This window comes from Olea europaea, chromosome 21, assembly GCF_002742605.1.
Source record: "Olea europaea var. sylvestris chromosome 21, O_europaea_v1, whole genome shotgun sequence".
Classification (NCBI taxonomy): Eukaryota; Viridiplantae; Streptophyta; class Magnoliopsida; order Lamiales; family Oleaceae; genus Olea; species Olea europaea.
The window spans coordinates 15876375-15899372 of NC_036257.1; the positions used below are offsets into that span (position 1 = coordinate 15876375).

At 33.8% G+C, this 22998-nt stretch overlaps 1 protein-coding gene, 1 long non-coding RNA gene and 2 pseudogenes across 2 annotated transcripts; 2 read left to right on the top strand and 2 right to left on the bottom strand.

Moving 5' to 3' along the window:
- Nucleotides 1–49, bottom strand: part of LOC111370191 — a 5896-nt pseudogene extending 5847 nt beyond the window's left edge.
- A 53-nt stretch (nt 50–102) lies between these two features.
- Nucleotides 103–21614, bottom strand: LOC111370192 (annotated as a pseudogene).
- LOC111370891 lies at nt 5166–7453 on the top strand. The gene is made up of 3 exons (XR_002698508.1): nt 5166–5491; nt 5572–5920; nt 6712–7453. It is a non-coding gene; the product is annotated as an uncharacterized LOC111370891 (long non-coding RNA).
- LOC111370886 (protein SRG1-like) lies at nt 15080–16824 on the top strand. The gene is made up of 4 exons (XM_022992787.1): nt 15080–15394; nt 15513–15760; nt 15856–16180; nt 16335–16824. Exons 1-4 carry the CDS (start codon nt 15152–15154, stop codon nt 16575–16577), a joined length of 1059 nt encoding a protein of 352 aa, XP_022848555.1. The 5' UTR covers nt 15080–15151; the 3' UTR covers nt 16578–16824.
- Nucleotides 21615–22998: the final 1384 nt, after the last annotated feature.

Sequence of the window (22998 nt, forward strand, 5' to 3'; positions counted from 1 at the left end):
TAAAATCTCCATTGAGATTATCAAAGTCCTGCAGATGATAATAATGCATGCTACAAAATTTTCGGTTACTTGAGGTGGAGTCAAATAGAGTGATGGTTCGCTTTATCCTGAACTAGAGTGTATAGCAACCAAAGAAGCATAGACTCCATCTTTCATAAGCACGTCGTGACTTCCCTTTTTAACAATCACTCTATTCTTCACAACAGCAATGGTGTCTGCTCCCATTACTGTAGTCAGGCAATGAGCTACATCGATAGTAGTTCTCTTCACCATAACTCTATCTAAAGGCTTCTGGACTATATGCATTCAGTGCACTTGTTGCTTCATCGAGCAAAAGTATCTTTAGATCTTTCAATATTGCTCTTGCTACAACAATTCTTTGCTTTTGTCCACCAGACGATTAAATTCCTTTCACCCCAACGTTAGGTTCATATCCTTGAGGCAATCCTGATATGAAGGTGTGTGCATTTGCAGCTCTTGTCGCTAAAATGGTCTTTTCTTCAGTTGCAACCTTGTAAGCAATGTTTTCAAGAATTGTTTTGTTGAAAATAATAGGTTCTTGACTCACTAATCACAATTGTTGCCTCAGCCAACTTAGATTGAATTTTCGAATTTCCACTCCATTTTAGAATATGTGGGCGGACTCAGGGTTGTAGAATCTTTGTATCAAACTGATATCTGTGAACTTCCCACTTCCACACTCTCCAACTAGATCCATTGTCTGCAAAAGCAAAAATTATCTAATGTTACTTCTTCCAAAGATTTTAGTTGATTTTTCTCTTGCACTTTTTATTTTCGAGGTACAGAGTCTTTTGAACCAACTAATGGATCACACTTCTAATGTATTTGAAATTCATTTGCTACAACAGATTGTCTTATAGTGAATTCAATTTTTGGAAATATTTTCTACTGAAATATATGATTTTATCACTTTTTTGTATCAATAAATACATTAGGTAATTGATTTGCAACATTTTTGCAAATGAATGATTTTTTTAACCTCTTACTCACATAGATTGCTGCGTGGGTCAAAGAGAGATAGAGTTGTTTCGTTTCAATAAATTTTACCTAGTTTTTCAGGATGTAATTTTTCTCCTCCCAAAGTCGGAAAAGTAATTTTATCAAAATGACAATCTGCAAAACGTAAAGTAAATAAAGGTTCAAGACACCTAATAATAGACGGTGAATCAAAACCTATATAAATTTCAAGTTTTCGCTGGGGGCTCATTTTAGCACGTTGTGGGGGGCAAATAAAGATTTTGATAGTACAAAAAAATCGGTAAGTGAGAAATATTAAGTTCATGACCAAATGCAAGTTGCAAATGAGAAATGATAATAGGTAGCTGATCTTATATGAACCAATAATGTAGCATGTAATATGGCATGATCCCAAATAGAAGGTAGGAGTTTTATTTTCATAAGTAATGGTCCAGCAACAAGTTGTAAACGTTCCGCTAAATCATTTTCGGGTACAGACATGCGCAACCGAATGTTCAATAACAATTTCAATTGACATACAATAATTATTGAATGCTTGTGATCTAAATTCACCAACATTTTCAAAACAAATAGTCTTGATTGGGTAATCGAAAAATTGCTCTCGTAATTTTATAATTTGAGTAAGTTGTCTAGCAAATGCTACATTCCTAATGAAAAGTAGGCAAACATATGACAATCTAGTAGAAGAATCAATTAATACTATAAAATAACAAAATAATCCACATGGTGAGTGTATTGGGCCACATATATCTCCATGAATTCTTTTCGAGAAAGTTGGAGATTCAATATTGATATATGTAGTCGAAGGTCTAATTACTAGCCTGCCTTGCAAACAAACTGCACATGGATAATCATTAGATAAAAGAATCTTCTGATTCTTTAAAAGATATCAATGTGAGTTGTTTAATATTTGATGCATCATTATAACTCATGGATGTCCAAGTCGATTATGTCAAAGTATAAAATTTTTAGGTTCAACAAACTTCCAGTTCGTAACAATATTTGATTCAACCATTTTTATAAATGTATAATACATATCAAATTAGAGTGCATGAAGTTTTTCTTTTATCTACTTCTGATTAGATACAAAAAAAATGTTATGCAAAGATTTCAACATTCTTTTCTTGTATCGTCTCAATGTGATATCCATTGCAGTGGATATCTTTAAAATTAAGCAAATTTCTTCTGAATTTGGTAGAATAAAATGCATCGAAAATAAATAATTTTGTATTATTTGATAAAATAATACAAGTTCTTCCAGAGTCTTCAACAATATTCGATGCACTTGATATCGTATTAACATTATTTTTTGCTAATGTTAAGTCCAAAAAAGTTTTTTGTCTTGAAAAATAGTATATGTAGTTGCACTATCAATCAAGCAAGTATCACCCATAATGAATATATATAAATATAACAAAATAAATATACTTAAAAAAACTTGAATTTAAATTTAAAAGGTAAACATAATTCAATACTATAAAATGAACAATGTTTCAATTTTTTTATTATTATTTTTTTTTTGAAAAGTAAAATATACTTCAAACTAAATTTCTAAAATGAAGGGAAATACTAGAGGTAAGAAAATAAGCTAATCTATGTCTTCCATCACACCATCCCCAATCAATGATCAATATTCTCATTTAGATCAACAAAGAAATTAGAGACACTCAAATGAGTCACACCAATGGGACTATCATAATCAGCAAAATTTGTCTCCACTTTTTCATTTTTCTTGATTGAATTTTGGTAAATATCCAAAAGATGTTTTTCCGTACGATAAGGTACGTGCCCAATGCTCTTTCATTTTACATATAAAGTAACTTTCTTCATGCTCTTTTTTAGATCTGTTACGTTCATTTGCTTTGTGCCTTTTGAAACTGTTTTTGTTGCTGATATCTTTGTTGGTTATTTCTCCAAGATTTATTTCACGTACAGGTTCACGTCCACATTCACGTCTATATCCATGTCTTTGTCTTGATATTGCATTTGTTTCAAATAATACAGCAATGGTACAAAACTAATTGGACGTAATCCATAATTTTTCATCAGTAGTTTATTATTTTTTTCAGCTATAAGTAGGCAAGATATGAGTATTGAATACCTTTTAAAACCACGCTCATGATATTGCTGTTGTAGAAGCACATTCGAGGCGTAAAATGTGGAAAAAGTTTTCTCCAACATGTCTACATCAGTAATTTTCTCTCCATATAATGTCAATTTTAAATATATTCTGAACAGCTTAGAATTGAACTCACTAACAGTTTTGAAGTCTTGTAAACGAAGGTACATCCACTCATAACGAATTTTGGAGAGGATTATAGTCATCTGATGACCAAATCTTTCAGTAATTTTTTTTCAAAGAACCTGTAGATCTTTTTTAGTGAAACATTCAATTTTCAATCCATCGTAAAGATGATGATGAATGAAAATGAGAGTTTTTACATGATCGTGTAGGGATCTTTTGTTTCATTCTTTTATTGTTTCTCCCAAATCTTTTAAGACAAGACGATTATTAACATCGAGTACCAATTATAAATAATTTTTGCCAGATATGTCAAGTGCAGCAAACTCAAATTTTGTAATGTTTGTCATTTAATTAACTACACAACAAAGTGAAAAAAAATGCAATTAGTTTCGAAGAATATGATTAAACATTACATAATAGTTAATCAAATAGTCAACATGACATAAGTTATGTTTTTTTCCTTCTAGGATAAACACTACTTTAAAATAATATATTCTTCAAAATATGTGTAACTTTAGGAGCACATTGTATTTTACTATTACTTCTTAAATAGCAACATGTCAATATTCTTCTGAAACACTAAAAAATTATAATTGATGCTCCTTGAGAGTAAATAATATTTTTCTAAAATATTAAAAAAATAAAATTTATGCCATTTTGGAGCAAGTTGTATTATTTACAAGTATTAATTATATAATGTTGTATTACTTCAGGAACAACAACAATTAAAATGAATTCAATAAATAATATTTTATTTCTAAACATAAAAAAACAAAAAATAAAACAAAAAAAAAATGAAACGTTCAATTGCACACTACATAATATTAATTAATCTATAAATATACATAAATTAACCTGAATTCATTAATATGAATTGAGTGGAATTTATGGGATGCGTGTACAATCAATAATAATTTATGGTATTTTGATGTATATTATAATTGATATATGTGAGGACAAATCAATATCATTGCATTTCTAGCCATTACCATGTATAGGTAATAATAACCATTATTGTATATGAACTAATTATACAAATAAAAATTGATATAAAAAGTCATCTATATAACTTAAAGGATCGACAAATGAAAAGGCATGGAAATTGAGAAAGCAAATAGTAGCATCAATTGATTTGTGGTGGAGAATTGACTTGGCAAATCAGAACGCATGAGAGTCGTCATAAATAACTTATTAAAGTATAGAAGAAAAGGGGTGGGGCGACAGATTGTAAATATATTCACATTTGTACACATATTAAAATAGAGAAGAAAAAGTAGTAGCCCTGTATATAAAATAATTTACATGACACCAAATTAATTTTAATACATGTAATAGATGATTATACTTCAAAAAATTAAGACCTTCAATAATCCTTGAAAAATTAAACTTTCGTGTTGATGACGTATTATGAAAAGAGAGAAAAAGAGAAGAGGGGATAAAAGTTAATAAACTTGTGTGCATTTTATTAAGAACCAAAATCCTATATTTATAGGAAAAAATTAAGGAAACAACAGTAATAATTTCTAAGGCTGTAAGGGTACAATTGTCATTCACTAATAAACTTACCATTTACAACATGTTTATAAGGTGCCGTTATTTACATCCACAGTTTTTATATATGCATCCCACTCTATATACATTCATATTAAAATTTTAAATTTTTAAAAAATTACTAATTTCATCCACGTCAAGTTCCAATATTGTCATTATTAAATTTATTCATTTAAACATTATAGATCCATACAAATTTTATATATTCATCCCACTATAAATACATTCCTAATATAATTTCAAAAATTTTTAAAAATCACTATGTTTATCCAATTACTTTCAACATTTAGGCCCCGTTTGGTAGCCATTAATTTTCCCTATAAATTAATTTTTCGAACATTTTCACTCACATATCTAACAACGCATATGAACGTGTACAGGTATCTAACATTTTCATTTCCTCCAACTGCCCCTCTCACTGACACAACTCTCTCTCCCACTACCATCCCCGCTTCCCTCAAACTGCCACTCCCACCGACTATAGTTTCTCCCTCCTTTCGGCCGAAACGGGCAACCTCACCAACAACAGTTTCTCTACCTTACACACAGGCCCCGTGAACATTTGTGACGCTCGCCGCAACCACGATTGAGGGAAAGGGCCTCAACGTTAACCTCTACGATCGAATCTGTAGCCTGTACAAGATATTCGGCACCGATCTTCTCCACCAACCGAACATGGATCCCGCTGAAAGTTAGGTATACCCACTTCGTTCCCCTTGTTTCCCACACTTCCATTACGTTTTGCTTCAATGCTAACGACCCATAATACTTCACAGTCGGGCGCGAGCCGACAACGCTTGTCCAACACCGCTACCGAACCGTAAGGGGATCTAGCTCGAAAACCTATGCGCGTTGGATCCCGGACATGAATTGGGCCTTCATGACTGCCTGCGAAACAACCATAGTGGAGGGACACTAGAACAGCAGGTGTTTCACAAAACACAGTTGAGAACGTGTGTCCGCCCTCTTCAACTCCGTCATCGGGCACAGCTGGAGCAAGCAGCAGTTGCGAAACTATTGGGACGGAATGCGACGAACCCACAAACATCTGTCGGAGCTTGTGAACAACAGCGGGGTGGAGTATGAAGCAGCAACCGACCACAGTGGTGGAGTCGGAAGCTTAAGGTAACGTCTCACACCTTCGCTGATTTGGCCCACCCTCCAATTCATGAAGAACTATGTACATTCGGCCACTTCACTTTATTGCCAAACTGCTGCCCTTAACAAACTTTACCATTTTCCTTCGTTAACTTGAACCACCTTGAATTGACTGAGACGAACTGAGTATTTACAAACTGCAATGAATAATTAGCAACAAATGTGCATGAATGATGAATTGATTTCTAATTTCGACTAGAATTCACTACAAAATCATTATGGGTTGGAAATTGGTTTCTGTTAATTAGTGGCTTTTTCTTTCCACAACGAACATGGACTTCATAAATTAATCAGTTGTATGCTTGTTGCGTTGGAATGTCACATGCGGTTGACGTGATCAAATTGAATAACGTCATTGTTATGTACTAATTTTTTCTATTGCTTATATCAGTTTCAGACCTTATACCGTTGCTATCTTCAAATTTTTTTTAATGGCTTACACTGTGGTTTTCGTGTCCCTGTTCGATGAATTTGGGGAAGATCTGTAATTCTCAAAACTGCATACACTTCAACATAATGCGAATAGTGTTCGTTATTTATTGGCAAGTCAAATATGAAATTATGCATCGACCTACGCACTAATTTTCCAAAAAATGGAAACACAACCAAAAAAATCGTCAATTTTTTTTTGGAAAATAATAAGCTTGTTTCAATTCTTCTCTCGAAGCACAATGAGTCGGACATAGCGTATCATGCATATTTTGTTGCGTATTCTCGTATCTCACATTTTTTCTATCTTTACGCATTCCAAATTCCAGTCCATGCTGATACTATAACTCCTCAACCCATGCTTTGCGGAGAATAAGGGGTACAAAGACTTCAAGGACAAGGACCTGAGCGAGATCTACATTCGCTGCTGTTAGCTACTCGGAGACAGCTACGATGGAGACAAGTACATCGTCACTCCCACTAAATTATGCAAAATGGGATTCAACCTGTACGAGTGTGCTAGAAGACAACAGTGATGCTATTTTGATCGACGTCGAGAGCAGTGGCTCGAGGGACGAGGCCAAACAAACAAATGCTAGGGTACACAAGCAGTAGTAAACGAAAATCTTCAGACGGACAACGAAGAGGCTGGAAAAAAAAAGTCTGCCCGTGAACTATTTTTCTTAGTTGACCGTGCCATGAGTGCCGCGGAGGAAGTGGCAGCGAAGATTAACATGATACTGGCCACAAGCAAAAGTGCTGGCGTTTCCTTTATTGAAGAGCTGTTGGAGACATGATGGCTCGAATGGAGAACTCCCATGTACTTTTTTGCCTGCGCACTTCTTGCACAGAAGTGTTACCGGGACATGTTGGCTGTCATGAAGGACGTGGATGAGAAATTTGAGTGGATCGAGTGAATATTTAACAATCGAGGAAAGTAATTATGCTGGTTGTTTATTTTTTCTGTTCTATTAAGTAATGGTGAAAACTGTCTTCTTTTTTCTGTACTATCGTCTCAGCATTGTAATTTATGTGTTTTACTTTTTTCCATGGTAGTCTAAACGTACTCAAGTACTGTGCTCCATTATTTCCTGCATAGCGTACAATAGTTCCACTTTGCATTATAGGCAAACCTAGGCCTCAACATAATGGATAGGAAAAGTTTGTCACATTCACATTTTTTCAAAGTTCCTCATTTTATCATGTCACTATCAAAGAAAGAATAATTTTTAGTGAAAGAGAACCTATAGCCCCAATCTGAAAAAGGGTGTGTGCACACATTGTGAGGCCACAGTTTTCAAACCTTGCAAGCACTAGAGAATAATTGCTTGTGTTGTGGTATCCATGCATGCAGAAGCTCTATAAATTCCCACGAAGAAAGGTAACGAGCATAAGTGAGAGATTTGTGAGGATATGACATTTAAGGCTTATTTTCCGGCTTTTAAGAAACAAAGGTCGTGATATTACAAGCAGTTCAAATACTTGCCAACATAGATGGTCTTAACCCAAACTGTGTTCTACTGCCGAGATCCGATGACGAGGAAGACATGGATGAATGGGATTTCCTCAACCAGTTGGCAGCCGATGCAACTGCATGGGTTATGTATTGCAGAATCGTGGAGAGCGAAGCACAGCAATACTTTAGGCGACGATATCATCATGTCCAACGATTTCCATTCGCAAGAAACGATCACATATTCATGATAGAGGCAATAAGCGAGAATGGGCTAATGTGCTTTCAAGAATTTCGTATGTATCCCCCAATGCTGTGACATTTCGCACATGTATTGTGCAACGAGCATGGCCTGCGAAGTAGTCAACAAGTAGATATCTACGAGCAAGTTAGCATGCTCCTCTGCATACTCACACATAGAAAGGGATATCAACAGGTGACAACGCTGTTCAACCATTCATTAGAAACCGTTTGTCGCTACATCAAAGAGGTTCTACGTGCGGTGTTTGCGCTTTCCGTGCGTATGATTAGGCCAAGTCTGAACTACAACGAAGGTTTGGACCCTCACAGGCCTGATTTGAACAAGCACCCACTGTTCGCAAACTATATCAGAGTAATTGACGGAACGCATGTCATAGCAACAGTACCGCGGCAAGAGCGTATACACTTCATAGGTCGAAAAGGTGAGCAAGTTCAATTTATGTTTCATTGGCTGCATGTGATTTCAATTTATGTTTCACGTTCGTCCTGGCAAGGCACACTGGGAATATCCACAATGCTAGACTACTCGCACGTTCTATTTACTTGCCAAAATTTATTTTTGTTGTTGGGCCCTAGCAAGTACTATTTGGTAGACTTCGGATTTGCACATCAACCGGGGTATATGGCACCGTACAAAGGGTCGGACAACCTGTATCACTTCTAGCAGTTTCGGGACGAGCAAAGGGGACAGCATCATCACTTTAGTAATGCTCGTGAGAAGTTTAATTTCAGACACTCGTCCTGCAGAAACATCATCGAACGTGCGTTCGGGGTGTGGAAACAAATGTGGAAAATATTGGACCGTATGCCTAGCTACCCTAACCCGACGCAAGTTACTGTTGTCGTTGCCACGATGGGGATATATAGTTTCCTACGACGGTCTGGAGTGGTGGACGAGGCTTCCAGGAGAGCAGAGAAGGATGACGACGAGGCCGAGGTGGAGCTACCCAGCGCCGAAGATGAGATGAGATGCAATGCGTGCACCAGAGATGCAGCGGAGCGAGTGGGACAAACTGCGTGATTACCTGGCGCAGCAACCATGAATATGATCCAATTGTGAAGTATTCCAACAGTGGCCGAGGAACTAAAAGTAGCTTGCAAGTAAATTTTGCGAGTGGCAAATGTGTATTCTGAATAAATGGTATCTGCTCGATGCACCTGGTGCAATTGTAATCATTTTCTCGTAATCGTAATGATTATTAAAAAAAAAAACTATGTGCAAAACAAAGAAATAACCATGGTGATGTTTGGAAAATAATTGGGTAAGGTGTCACATGGGTGAAGTTTTGGATTGTCGTTTACCCAATTTTTTATAATGATTATAAAAATAAAAATAAAACTATGTGCAAAATAAAGAAATAACTATGGTGATGTTTGGAAAATAATTGGGTAAGGTGTCACGCGGTTAAATTTTGGATTGTCTTTTACCAATTTATTGTCTGTTGGTTTTTATGTGTTCTGGAATTTGTGCCTTGGAAAACCATTTGTTCTTCCCAATTTTCTCACATGCCAGAATATTGCAAATTGGTTGCACAAACAATCCAATAATGACAACAAGGGAAAATTTGGGATTTTCCAAAGTTTGAATTTGAATTGGAGAATAAAATATTGTTCGGACCCCACGTAGATTTGATAGGAAAAATGCACTTTCGTAATTAATGGCTGCTGAACGACTTCTTAATTTGAGTCTTACTTTTTGTTTTCTATATTATCATGTCAGTGCTTTAATATTTAATTATAAATGTTGGCAAATCTCTTCTTTTGAATTTATAGGATTCTATCAAGAGTATACTGCTCAAGCAACCAAACAAATCCCTCCTCAAATCATATGTTAATATTTTTTATTTTTTTGCTTATTAGCTCATAATTTTGGTTGTCTGTTTGGACTGATAATTTTAAATTTGTTTCCTTTTGTAATGTAAGAATATTTGGATAGGTATTGAAAATTATTTTAAAATTTCTCATATATTTTTATCTTTCAAACCAATACTTAAAAAAGTATAAAAAATAATATGTTGTTTTTCATATCATGAAAGAATTACAACTCTAATAATGTGTTTTTTATTTTTTTAATTTCCGTTGAAGATGATATTTTATGATTAGAATTTTATGATTTTCGATGAAGAAGGTATTTATTATTATTAGAATTCTAGTTAATCACAAACTTTAAAAGAATATAAAAACATTTAAAAGAATTTATGAAAATAAATATTTGTGAATGAAGTTAGAACGATATATTTTTATTTAATTTTATTTATGTCCATTTGGGTAAATTTACATAAGATAAAAATATAATATAATTATATTTTTAAAAGTTGATATGTATATAAAAACTGTGGATGTAAATAACGGCACCCTTACTATATTGGAATGTAATGTGGATGAATAAAGTACTTTTTAAAAATCTTAAAATTTTTATCGAGATATTTAGAATGTGATAGATATATAAAAATAGTGGATGAAAATAGCAGCTCTCATTTTATATTGTGCCTGTCTGAATTAAAATTTAAGTCAAAGTCAACAATTAATTTTAATCTTACATTTGGAGGAATTTACAACTTTTTAACTATGAATTTCATCGACTTTTATCAATATTTACTAAAAATATGATTTTTATCTATATCACTATAGTGATATTAATTTATAAACTACAGCAAACATATATGCTTATGTATAGAAATATTAGAATTAGGTGTTTCGGAGTAGAACTCGTCTAAAGGTCGTTAGCTAGTGCTAGATGGCTGTACGAACAAAATTAACGAAATAAGAAGTGAAAAAAAAAATAACTGGCAACTTTTTTAACTTCCAACTTAGAAGACATGCTATCAGAATAGGAAACGAGGACTGAGAAATTCAGTATACAATAATCGGGTGTTCAATTTTCATGAAGGTTGGCTGCGTGAAACGCAAATCCTTGAAAGTTAATTCGATTACTTACAATATATTTAGACTGTATTTGGAATTAAATTTTAGAGTCTAGTAATCAGAATTATTTAGGTATATAGGAACTTAAGAACTATCAATTACTGTTTGTACTATTTGACAACAAATTTTGAACAATAAAAATAATAACTTTCATTTCTACTTTTAGCTTATTAAATAATTAATTCATTTTAAAGGACAAGGATTCAGCCTTATTAATCATAATATGAACTCGAATTATTATAGAGCGTCCATATCATTTCAATAATATTCTGGAATATGATTCCAAAACTTGTCAAGATGATGGCAAAACTCTTTCACTCTAGCTGCATTTTAGTCTTTCCAATTTGTAAGGTAACTTGCCTCTTCCATATAAATTGTAAAAATTCCTGAAAATGTATTATTATTACATGCAATTATGGTCTGATATTGTGATTATTATTTTTAGCAAAATGATTCGAATGTAAACTGGGTTTCTTGTTAAAAATGTTTCCTTACTAAAATTTGGAAAATCTATTATTATATTGATTGCAGCTTGATGTTGATATTGCAACGCATATACATGTCAAGTATATATATATTTTTTCGGGTTTTGCATCGTGTTAAATTGGATGAAACTATTTTTCTTCAAAATAGTAGTATCCAAGTTCCATGTTTCCTGGTCCACAATGTAAAGAATGTTCTGCAAGAAAATTTTGTTTGACATTTGAATTATGCTTTTATTTCTAACATATAAACTTTAAGAGCCTCTTTGGTACAGATTAAAATATGCTTTTAATTTAAGTCAAATTAAATAATTAATATTAATCACATCTTTCATGAGTTCCACAACTTTTCAACCACACATTTCAAAACTTCTATCGCAATCTATTAAAAAAATATAATTTTAATCATTACCAAACGCTAGGGATGTCAATTGAGCTAACTGACTCGGGCCACCCATGACTAGACTCGAGGCTTGATTTATAGCCAAGCCCCATTTTGAAGTTTCGGGCCGAACTAAGCCGGCCAGTATGGCTCTCTGGCTTGGGCCTTAAAAAAAAAAGGCAGCAAGCGGCTACCTTTCTTAAGGCAACACTTGAAGGCAGTTGAGTGCCATTAAAATAAATAAATAATAAATAGAGAGAGAGAGAGAGAAAATCAAGTCGGCCCGGGCCCGGGCTTGGGCTAGGCTCGCTAAGGCCTGAGCTTTTTTTTTGGGCCTCGGAAAAAAAAAACCCATTTGATTTTACTCGAGCCGAATCCAAACCTCGAGTTTCAGCTCACGATCCGGCTCGACTCGTTGACATCCTTGCCAAACACGTTCTAAGATTTAATAGATAATTAGATATTAATAAAAAATTAGTTTTAAACTAATATATTGCATTAGATAATTATTTAATTATAATATATTTTATTTTTCATAAAATATATCGTATAATATGATGATGATGATGATGATAAATATTACATCAAGTGAATCAATTTTTGGACGATTTTAACTTTATTACAATTCAATTATTTCAATGATAATTTACTTTTCATTTTTCAATATGTAATAAATACTACAAAATCCTTGTCGTGTATAAATTTCATGTTATTAATTCTCAATTAATTAACATTCACATTAATCTAGATTTAATGAATTTTAATATGATGAATCTTGATCTACATGAATTTAAAATTAGATGAATTTATTTCTATTCATGTATCTAAAAAATTTTATGGTGTTTAAATTCATGTATTAGCAATTAATTCTTATGTACCAAATGTAATATAAACAAGTTGCCAATTTGTAATATTTCATCATCACAAAATATTTGAATCATAGAAGTCAAGTTTTGAGAGTATAATTTTCTTCTCTTGTATTTCTATCCTTATTTTTTTTTTTTTTTTTTTTGTTTGAAACTCATTAAATCCTCCGTACAACAATTTCGAAATAAAAGTTTACAGGAGTTTAACTGATTATTTCTTCAGTACAACTAATTTACAATTGATTTTCTTAAAAATATAGCAATACTAAAACAAATTGTTTTTTTCTTTAAAGGGGAATGTATTCAAATAATAAGATAATAAAATAAAAAATATAAATATATTTTTAATGGTATTTTATTCCAGAAATACTACATAAGACAATATTGGCATTATTTTGGAACTCCACAAAATCCAACAAATTAAAAATCCCATTAATTAAAATAAATTTTATCTAATAAACCTGCAAAATTAGTCATTATTCCATTGAATTGTGTTGACATCATTTTTTGTTAGGGTGACGCGGACAATAGATACCCAACCCACTTGTGTACACGTAAACAAAATTCAACACGTATGGACAAATTGTTGGTCGATAATATTCCGAAGTTAGACATGGAAGAAGCTTTATAACACGAGACAAATATGTTCGAGCTCCAACAATATATTTTAAGAACGATTGTGTAATAATAACCAATCACAAACAACTCAAAGAAAGTAAAATAATCTAAACTTTAGTAATGCAAATGTATAATTAGGAAGAGAGAAGATAAATAATAGCTTTAAATGTATTGAGTTGTATTAGCTTTCAAATGATACAATGATGGGATATTTATAATATAACATATGAAATAACGTCCATTGGATGAAGATACACGTAGCTTTATCTCTTTAACCGAAGCATCTAATTTTACGCATTAATTTAAACTCACTAGCTTGTGGCACATTTAATGATCTTACAGATAGTGGCCGTCTTAGAACCTAAATTGACAAGACTTTGACATTCCACTCATTACAAAGGTCTCATCAATCATTCCAAAAGGATCTCATACATAAACTTAAGATCTTCACGTGTGGGTCATCACTTGCTGTGGTTGAGCTTCGATTTTTTCCTTTATTGAGCTTCATCACTTTGGCAGGCAGATGCACTTGAGCCTCGGATGTAGCTTCGGGGCTTCATCGTTAACATGGGACTGCTTCAGTGAGTATGGCTTCAAAGCTTCGAATCTACATACTCCAATAATCCACGTGGCTTTATAGCAAGGGACTTCAGCAAGTCAAGCATAAGAAACTGTATCCCAAGAAATCCAACTTCTTATCTACTTGGATTATCTTGTAGATGCCAATCCAAAAGTATAATATAAAAATATCATGCTTCTTCCCCAAAAATTGGCTGAATAAAATTATCGAATCACACATGAATAAAATACATTTTAACAAATACTTTCGAGAAGTCAACACTGCCAAAATGAATAATGTAGGACACATGATAACAAGAAAATTTGTGAAGTGTATTGAAACATTGGATTGTGTTGCACATCATAAAAACTGTAACACGATAAACACAAAAATGTAACACAAGGTAAAACAATACGAGTTTAAATGACACAAGATAATGGTGTAAAAGATTTGCTTGTAATGACACTAAACATATTGATGGAACGGAGAGATTTTTAAGGTGATTTTGGGGTTGTTCTAATGTGTGGACGAATTTTCATCCATTTGGGGTGGATTCTAATTTTGAAAAATTTAAAAAGTATTTCTACGAGATGCAAGTAATAAACAGTTATTTTATTTTTAGAATATAAAAGAAGTAATAGTAATTTTGTATCGGTTGAAGTCAAGTAGTGGGCTCCATTCCCCTTCATTTTTTTTATCAGATAAAAAATGTCTATCTCTAATGCAATATCTAAATATAGAAAAAAATAAAAAAATAAAAATTCTATTGAAAACTACTCTTGATTGTTTCATTGGATTAATTAAAAGTAATATCTTTTGCTGGTTTTACTCCCAAATCACGTAATCAAGGTTGCATTTTTTTTCTTCAGGTAAAGTTCTTCCTTCCGTTGTTTCTTAATTGGACTGTCTACTTCAATCTGAAAACCAGATGTCCTGTAGCTAATGACAGGTGGGATGCTTAATTGGGCATGTCGGTGGGCTAACCCACTATAAGTAAATCTTACTGGTAGAAGTTTTCCATCTCTGAAAATTATGCTTATACCACCTGCTTTCATTTTCACAATTCGGTGGGACATTTGAAATTACCAAATTAGCACGATATTCTTGCCATATGCCTAATAATGTTTGATACAGTCTTTGACTTTTAAGAGATCAAATGTAATATAATTAGGAGAGAAGAACAAAGATAGGAGAGGGAGATACCATTGGCAAATTTGCTGCAGATGGAACCAAAGTTTAAAAAGATAGGTAGTTCTTTACAAGTGCCTAATGTGCAGGAATTGGCTAGGGAGAAATCGACCACTATTCCACCAAGATACCAGCGTCCTAACCAAGATCATCTCATTTCTTCCTTGCCTGAAAATCGAATTCCTGTGATTGATATGCAAAAGTTGATCGAGAAAGATTCAATGGATACTGAGCTTCAAAAACTGCACACTTCATGCCAAGAATGGGGTTTCTTTCAGGTATGCACAGAAACAACTAAAATATATAGCACGATTGGCCCCCACAACTGGCTACTTGCAGTTGATTAGTATTTTCTGATGGATATTGTTTTATATGATCATAATTGGCTACTTGCAGTTGATCAACCATGGGGTTACCTTTCCAAAGGTAGAGAAAATGAAGTTAGAAATTCAAGAATTCTTCAGTCTCCCAAAAGAGGAAAAGAAGAAGTTTTGTCAAGAATCAGGGGACGTAGAGGGTTATGGACAGGCCTTTGTTGTATCAGAAGAGCAAAAGCTTGATTGGGCAGACTTATTCTTTGCAATCACCTTACCAATTCACTTGAGAAAGCCTCACTTAATTCCCAAGCTTCCTACTAAGTTCAGGTAGAAACACGTATCGTGTGTTTGTACCGTCTATCTCATCTGATAGCTGTACTAAAAATGTTGTTACTTGGCTCCTTTATTCTTGATTTTTGCAGGGATGCAATAGATGAATATGCCGCGGAATTGAAAAACCTTGCCGTGAAAATCCTAGACCTAATGGCTAAAGCTTTGCACATGAAAGCTGAGGAAATGAATACAGTTTTCGAAGAAGGGATGCAATCAATGAGGATGAATTACTATCCTCCCTGCCCCCAACCGGAGCTTGTTACCGGCCTTTACCCCCACTCTGATGCAGATGGACTCACCATCCTCCTCCAAGTCAATGAAATTGAAGGTCTTCAGATTAAGAAAGATGGAGCTTGGATTCCTGTTGTACCACTCCCTAATGCTTTTGTTATCAACATTGGAGACATTTTAGAGGTATATGTACATGATCAAATGGCCTAAAGTCACTCCATTCATAAATTGTTCTGAACAATGTTTAGCTATAGCCTATAAATTCTATTGTAATCATTGAGATCTGTTGAGTCTGTATATCGTTTCCATTGGATCTTATCATTACATGCTTTGACAGATTGTGACAAATGGAATTTACCAAAGCATTGAACATCGAGCAACTGTCAACTCAAAGAAAGAAAGGCTCTCCATTGCCACATTTTGCAGCCCAAATATACATGGTGATTTAGGTCCGGCACCAAGCCTTGTAACCCCTGAAACTCCAGCAAAATTTAAAAGAATCAGCTTTGTTGATTATATGAAAGGATTGTTTTCACGGGAACTTGATGGAAAATCATACCTCGACGCCATGAGAATTTAGAGAAAGAACAATCTGGTTCTTGATTTATGTATGCTGAGTTCATTAAATGAGAAATATGGTATCTGCTAATATTTATACATGGTATGGCAGCTGCTATCTGTGCCCAAAATCAAGTTGCTTTGTTTGAATAAATCTGTGTCCTAGTAGAAGAATGATTTAAGCGTTGTTACTCAAATAAGGCCCCTTTATTGATTAGGCTATTTAAATTCAAAAATAGAAGCATAACAATGAAGGAAACTCTATGTCAGAAGTTGCTATGTTACTTTGCATTGAAACACACGTTCTTGAAATATTTAATTATTTCGTCACTTGATTTTTTTCTTAATTATGGTTAATCTTGTTAAGTCCAAGATAAGAATTGGGAAGTTTGTCTAGGCAACAATGTCTGGTCAAGATGATACTGGATTAAGTGACTAATACAGCTAGTAGTAATTAACCAATGGTTTGTTTGCAATTTATTTATTTATTTTTTTTTTTTTGGGGGATCTAAAAATAAAATCTCCATTGAGATTATCAAAGTCATGCAGATGATTATAATGCATGCTATAAAAACTATGTTGATAACTAAATCAAAATTGAAGCCAGCTTAGCTTGAATTTTCGGATTTCCACTTCATTTAAGAATATTTGGCCGGAGTCAAGATTGTAGAATCTTTTATCAAATTGATAACTGTGGACTTCCCACTTCCACTCTCTCCAACTAGAGCCATTGTCTGCAAAAACAAAAAATTATCTTAATTTGAAGATAAATGACAATCTAAAACAGGAGAGGAGAGAGCAGATATTTCTCTATTTGATTGAGTGAATAATACCTTCCCAGAAGGAATACTTAGGCACAAATCCTTGAAGATTTGGATGTCCGGCCGTGTTGGATACTTAAATATTACATGTTGAAACCAACTAATCTCCTGGTGCACTACCTTTTTGAAAGACAAAGAACGAATTCTTTGTATCAACTTACCACCAGCAATTGCAAAAAAGGAATTCTGTACTGGTACAACCACCAAGGTACACATAGCCCAAGGACGAATAACATGACTCCCCAAAACCTGAAATCTTTCTAAAGCTTATGTGCAGGTTCAAAGAAAATTCTAAGAGCTGATGAAAATAAGAGTCCAAATATTGGAAAGACTACGCCTTGTGCCCCAGCTGCCAATTATCTTTGTCGCAAATATGGCAACTCGGGTTTGTATGCAAGGCGTCTTATAGAAACTTTCTTATGTTCCTTCAAAACCTTGATTTCCTTTCATCTCGGGTGTTTCCAAATTGAGCTTCTGGATAGTCAATAAGACCAGGAACACCAAAGGGAGGAGGGAGTAATTTACTTCTTGTCGATCTCCTCATGGAAATTCTGCAATTCGAAGACTTGCTCAAGTTGCAATCTAAGTGTAGAGTAGAATCCATCTTCTGCAAGTCTGTCCCTTCAATGTTATCAATATGTTTAGCACCTTCTTGCATTTGAATAAGCTGGGAGTATGCCGCGTCGGGACTCCTTACCAACTCATCATGAGTGCCTTGCATATTTTGGAAAATCTTGTTTTCAAATTCATTCCATATGCTATAACATAAAATAAATTTAACTAGTCGTGATGCTTATACCTTATTCTACTAGTTTTCCAACTTGCACTACTGCTGTATGATCAACATTTCTTATAGTTGTCAGATGGTGAGCAACAACTACTGTTCGTTTTGTCATAACATTCTCAAGTGCATCTTGCACAAGGTGTTTTGACTCTACATTCAGAGCACTTATTGCCTCATCAAGAAGACGAATTTTTGGATTTTTAAGAATTAAGAATAGAGCTAACAATTGCAACCCTTTGCTTCTAACCACCGGATAGCTGAGTTCCATGTTTACCCTTCATTCTATCAGCCCCTGTAAACTGGCTATTGTTATTTCCTCACATGTAAGAGCCAATGTTAAAATAATAATAATAATAATAATAATAATAATAATAATAATAATAATAATAATAAATCTATGCCTTTCCTATTCAATTGAGAAAACAGTAAAGATTTGTTACCTGCGGGAAGTTGTCAATGAATTTGGTAGCATTAACAAGTTCTATTGCTGTTCTAATCTCTTCATCAGAATCATATCTTTGCCAAACAATATGTTTTCCTTCAAAGTAGTTGCAAATAAGATTGGTTCTTGACTTACTAGTCCCATTTTTCCTCCGATCCATTTTAGTTTCAACATCTTCAAAGTAAATCCATCTATAAGTACTTCTCCAGCATCAGGATCATAAAATCTCTCCAAGAAGCTAAAAACTGTGGACTTCCCAGTTTCACTCTGCCCAACTAGAGCTGCAGTTTGGACACTTACAACGTGTAACAAAAGACCTGAAAATATCTGCACTTCTGGCCTTGCTAGATATGTGAAATACACATCCTTAAGTGCAATTTCAACTCATATCTTCCAATACAATTCCTCTGCCATCATAAGTATCAATATTCGGTTTCCGTTCAATGGCCTCAAACATTTTGCATACTGTAGCTTGACCTGCTGCAAATGCATTTATACATGGAGATTCTGTCCCAGTGATCTGATTCAAGAATTTACGGAGTGTATTACTTTCAAATAAATAATAAATGCAAGTTTGGTATGCACTGCTAAACAGAAGTGAGTATAATAAACAAGCTTTGATGTTTTACTTACATTCCCCCAGTCATTATGGCCATCATGATATCAATAACCTTTCCACCACTGTATCTTTTTTCCATGATCAGTTTTGACCCATGCCATGTGGCAAGCTCATCAGTGCTAAATATCCATACCAATGCATGAAGCCAACCCTTGCTGAACAGTGGATGCATAGGCTATTTGCAATTTGCTATCATACTTTTCTGCTGCTTTATTCTCTCCGATGAAAGATGCTACCTACAATTGTTATGAAGAAGCGTAAAATGTTCAAGAATTTAGTTGTAATTTGAGTGCAAATGCCAACTAATACTGTGTGATTGCAGAATTTTAATTACCATTCTGATTGCTCCTATTGTTTGTTCAACCACATATCCAGCTTCTGCATAAGCAACTTGTCCTTGACTCCACATCTTCATCATAAGCAATGACATGGATCCTCCTGCTATGACGAGTGCAGGAATGCAAGCACGCGATACTAAGGATAGAAGCCATCCTTTACAGAAAGCAATTATAAACCCTCCAATGAATGTTGACATAAATTGAATGAATTTCCCAACCTGAGAAATGTAAGTGTTATACCCTAGGTCCAATCAACCTTGGACGTAAATACTTTTAATATATAATTAGTGTAATTTAATGATAGATCTATTATTTAATTAATAGACAATTAAATTAAATAATAGAGTATGTGGATTCAAATTTTCGTAATTTGTTAATCACAAAGAGTTGTGATTGTGAGATACAAATTACATATGATTGAATCTTAAATCGTCTTTTGTCGTAAGTAATAACGAGATACGAATATCGTTATTACGGATAGACCATCACATGTGACATTTCTTACTTATGAAGTAAGTAGCTTATCTCACAAGTTAAAGTGTAGTGACACTTGAATGAACACGTGGATGTTTTGTTATAGAACAAAATATTGGAGACCCACCTAGAGATACCACATGGATAACTATCTGAGTGTCAGTGGTTAATTTCTAACGTTTGATAGTGGGATTGGTCCTTTGACTTGAGGTCGTCATAGTATCTTATATGAGGACAGTCATGCTTTGACGGTGTTGGATGTTGCTCTGCCAAAGGCCACTAATACGGCATCGTTCGGGTATGTCAAAAATCATATGAAGGTTGTGAATAACCAATAGAAGATTCATCTCTCTTAGATAGTAAGAGATTATGATCTGCATTTCATTTAATTAAGTCGATAACGAAATCCTTGGCCAAAGTGTACTCATAAGTCAATAAGGAGTTTTCGACTTATATTGACTTAATAGTGGAGTGAAAGATATGATCGGTAATCGAGATTGACATACTTCTATATCTCGTAATTGATCGAATCATATTGACAAAGGGATTATAATTTCACGGTAAACGAATGAGTTTGATTTTGTCATACCACGTGACACTTGCCGTCATATGTATTGCCCCGACACATTGCTAGATGTCAATTTGGGACGATGAATGTGAATTGATGATAAATTAAAAGGATGTTTTAATTTATCTATTTTGATTAGATCAAAATAATATTTTACGTCGTTAGGCATCGTGATCGAAAACCTGATGGGTCGCACACAAAAGGAGAACTGGAAGATTGTGATTTGTCAATTAATTAATTTGACAAGTGTTGGATAAATTAATTAATTGTGTTGCTTATTTATAGGTCTGAATTGATTAATTGGATTAATTAGTTCACAGACCGGATTTAATTAAATGTTGAACCGGATCAAGCCAAGCCCGTTCGGGCTTATATAAATATGATTAAGGTTTTCAAAATTGTAGAGATTTTTTCATTATTCTTGCTAGCACAAGAAAAACATTAATACTACAATCTTGTTCTCTGTGTGGATCACCGTTGGAAGCTGGACATTTGAACAGCTGTGGGTAGCAGATCAAAGCTATTGGAACAAGGGAAAAGCAAAAGAGTTTGCAGATCTTATAAAAGGTACAATATTTATCACAGTTTCTATCTAAACGCAAAGATAAATCCTGGTCGGAATCGAAAACTGTTTTAATTTTTCGCTACGCATGTTATGTAGATTCCCAACAAGAAAATAATTTTTTTTAACAAGGTTCAAGTAGTCTAGTAGATAGTACTCAACAAAACAATTTAATAAACAATATTTTAGTTTCTTTTTCTTCCTTAACATTATGACAAAATAAGAGAGTTTCACTCAAAGTTTTAGAACTCACTTTTTCACCAATGGCTTCTTGAATGAGTATGGTGTCCCCAAACATCCTCCCAATGGCCACTTCCATTGTTGTTTGAGTGTCAAAAAACTCGATATCTTGTCTTAATAGGGTTCTCATGTAACTAATTCGAGCTCCTAGTCTTATTGTGCATGCTAAAGCAGTAAAACCTAAGATACCAAGAATAAAGAAGATAACCATTTTCCTAAAATTTGCTCAATTTATGAATTGCTTATTACCACCATAACTTTGTGTTCATCGCCAAACTTTTTACCCAAATATGACAGAATTGAGAGAAAAAAGGTAATAATTTAAATTATGCATAAGTTATATTTCATATTACCCAATTCCAACTTTTTTGGGTCGGGAGGCCTTTGGTTTTAGACATTTTGCTCATTGAATTTCATTTCATATTTAATTATTTCTTATTCATCTCCATAAACCTATGCATCTTCTAGTAAAAAACACACAGTGGAATTCACATTGCTTATTGTTTAGTACCGGAATTTAATGGCAATAATTGTAGTTAGAATGGGACACATAATCTCAAACCCATTGCATGAAAAGTAAAAAATCACTTTTGAAACTTCGTGCACTACTTGAGATGGATCAGTCCCTCCGAAAGAATTGATTATTTGGTCAAAAATAAGAGCCGTGAGTGGCTGCATTAATCCATTGGCAATGCCAAAAACTGTTCCGATGATTATAAGATAAAACATCAACCCTATCCGAATAAGCAAAAAGTTCATAGAATGGAATTCTCGGATCCTTTCGTCGTTGCCTACCCCGCCCTACTCTTCATCCGCCATTTTGTATAGAATTGAAGAAACAGATTTTGAGTTTAAAGGTGAGATTAAATTTGAAGGATGAGATTGCTTTTAAAGTTGAAGCACTAAATTGCTTTTATACTATAGTTGGAAAACCCAATTGATGTTTTCTAGCACTCGAAGGATTAAATTACTTTTAAAGTATACTTGGATTCTCGAATTGAAGTTTTCTAAAAGATGAAGGACTAAATAGCTCTCAAACAAGAGATGGATGACCCAATTGACTTTTCCTAAAAGTTTTAGGACTAAATTGCTTCTAAGTAATAGTTAGATGACCAACTTGACGTTTTAAAAGGTCAAGGACTAAATAGCTTTTACACTATAGTTGGATGACCCAATTGATGTTTTCCAGCAGTTGAAGGATTAAATTACTTTTAAAGTATACTTGGACTCCCAATTGAAGTTTCCTAAAAGTTAAAGGACTAAATTGCTTTTGAACAATAGTTGGATGACCCAATTGAAGTTTCCTAAAGGTTGTAGGACTATATTGCTTCTAAGTAATACATTGATGACCAATTTGAAGTTTCATAGAAGGACTAAATTTCTTTTGCACTATAGTTCGATGAACAAAATGAAGTTTTTCTAAAGTTGAAGCACTAAATTGGTTTTACACAATAGTTATATGACCCAATTGAAATTTCAAGGGTTAGTGTATGGGTTAAAACATTAGTCCTTTAAGTTTTAAGAAACTGTTATTCGAGGACCCAATTGAAATTTTGGGTTACGTTTAAGATTTTAGGGTTTAGGTTTTAGTGCTT

What these genes read in the sequence shown, in the direction of transcription:
- LOC111370886 (XM_022992787.1), top strand. Translation starts at nt 15,152, where the DNA reads ATGGAACCAAAGTTTAAAAAGATAGGTAGTTCTTTACAAGTGCCTAAT. An exon ending in AAGAATGGGGTTTCTTTCAG is followed by an intron (nt 15,395 to 15,512) that starts GTATGCACAGAA and finishes GGCTACTTGCAG; the next exon opens with TTGATCAACCATGGGGTTAC. An exon ending in ACATTGGAGACATTTTAGAG is followed by an intron (nt 16,181 to 16,334) that starts GTATATGTACAT and finishes ATGCTTTGACAG; the next exon opens with ATTGTGACAAATGGAATTTA.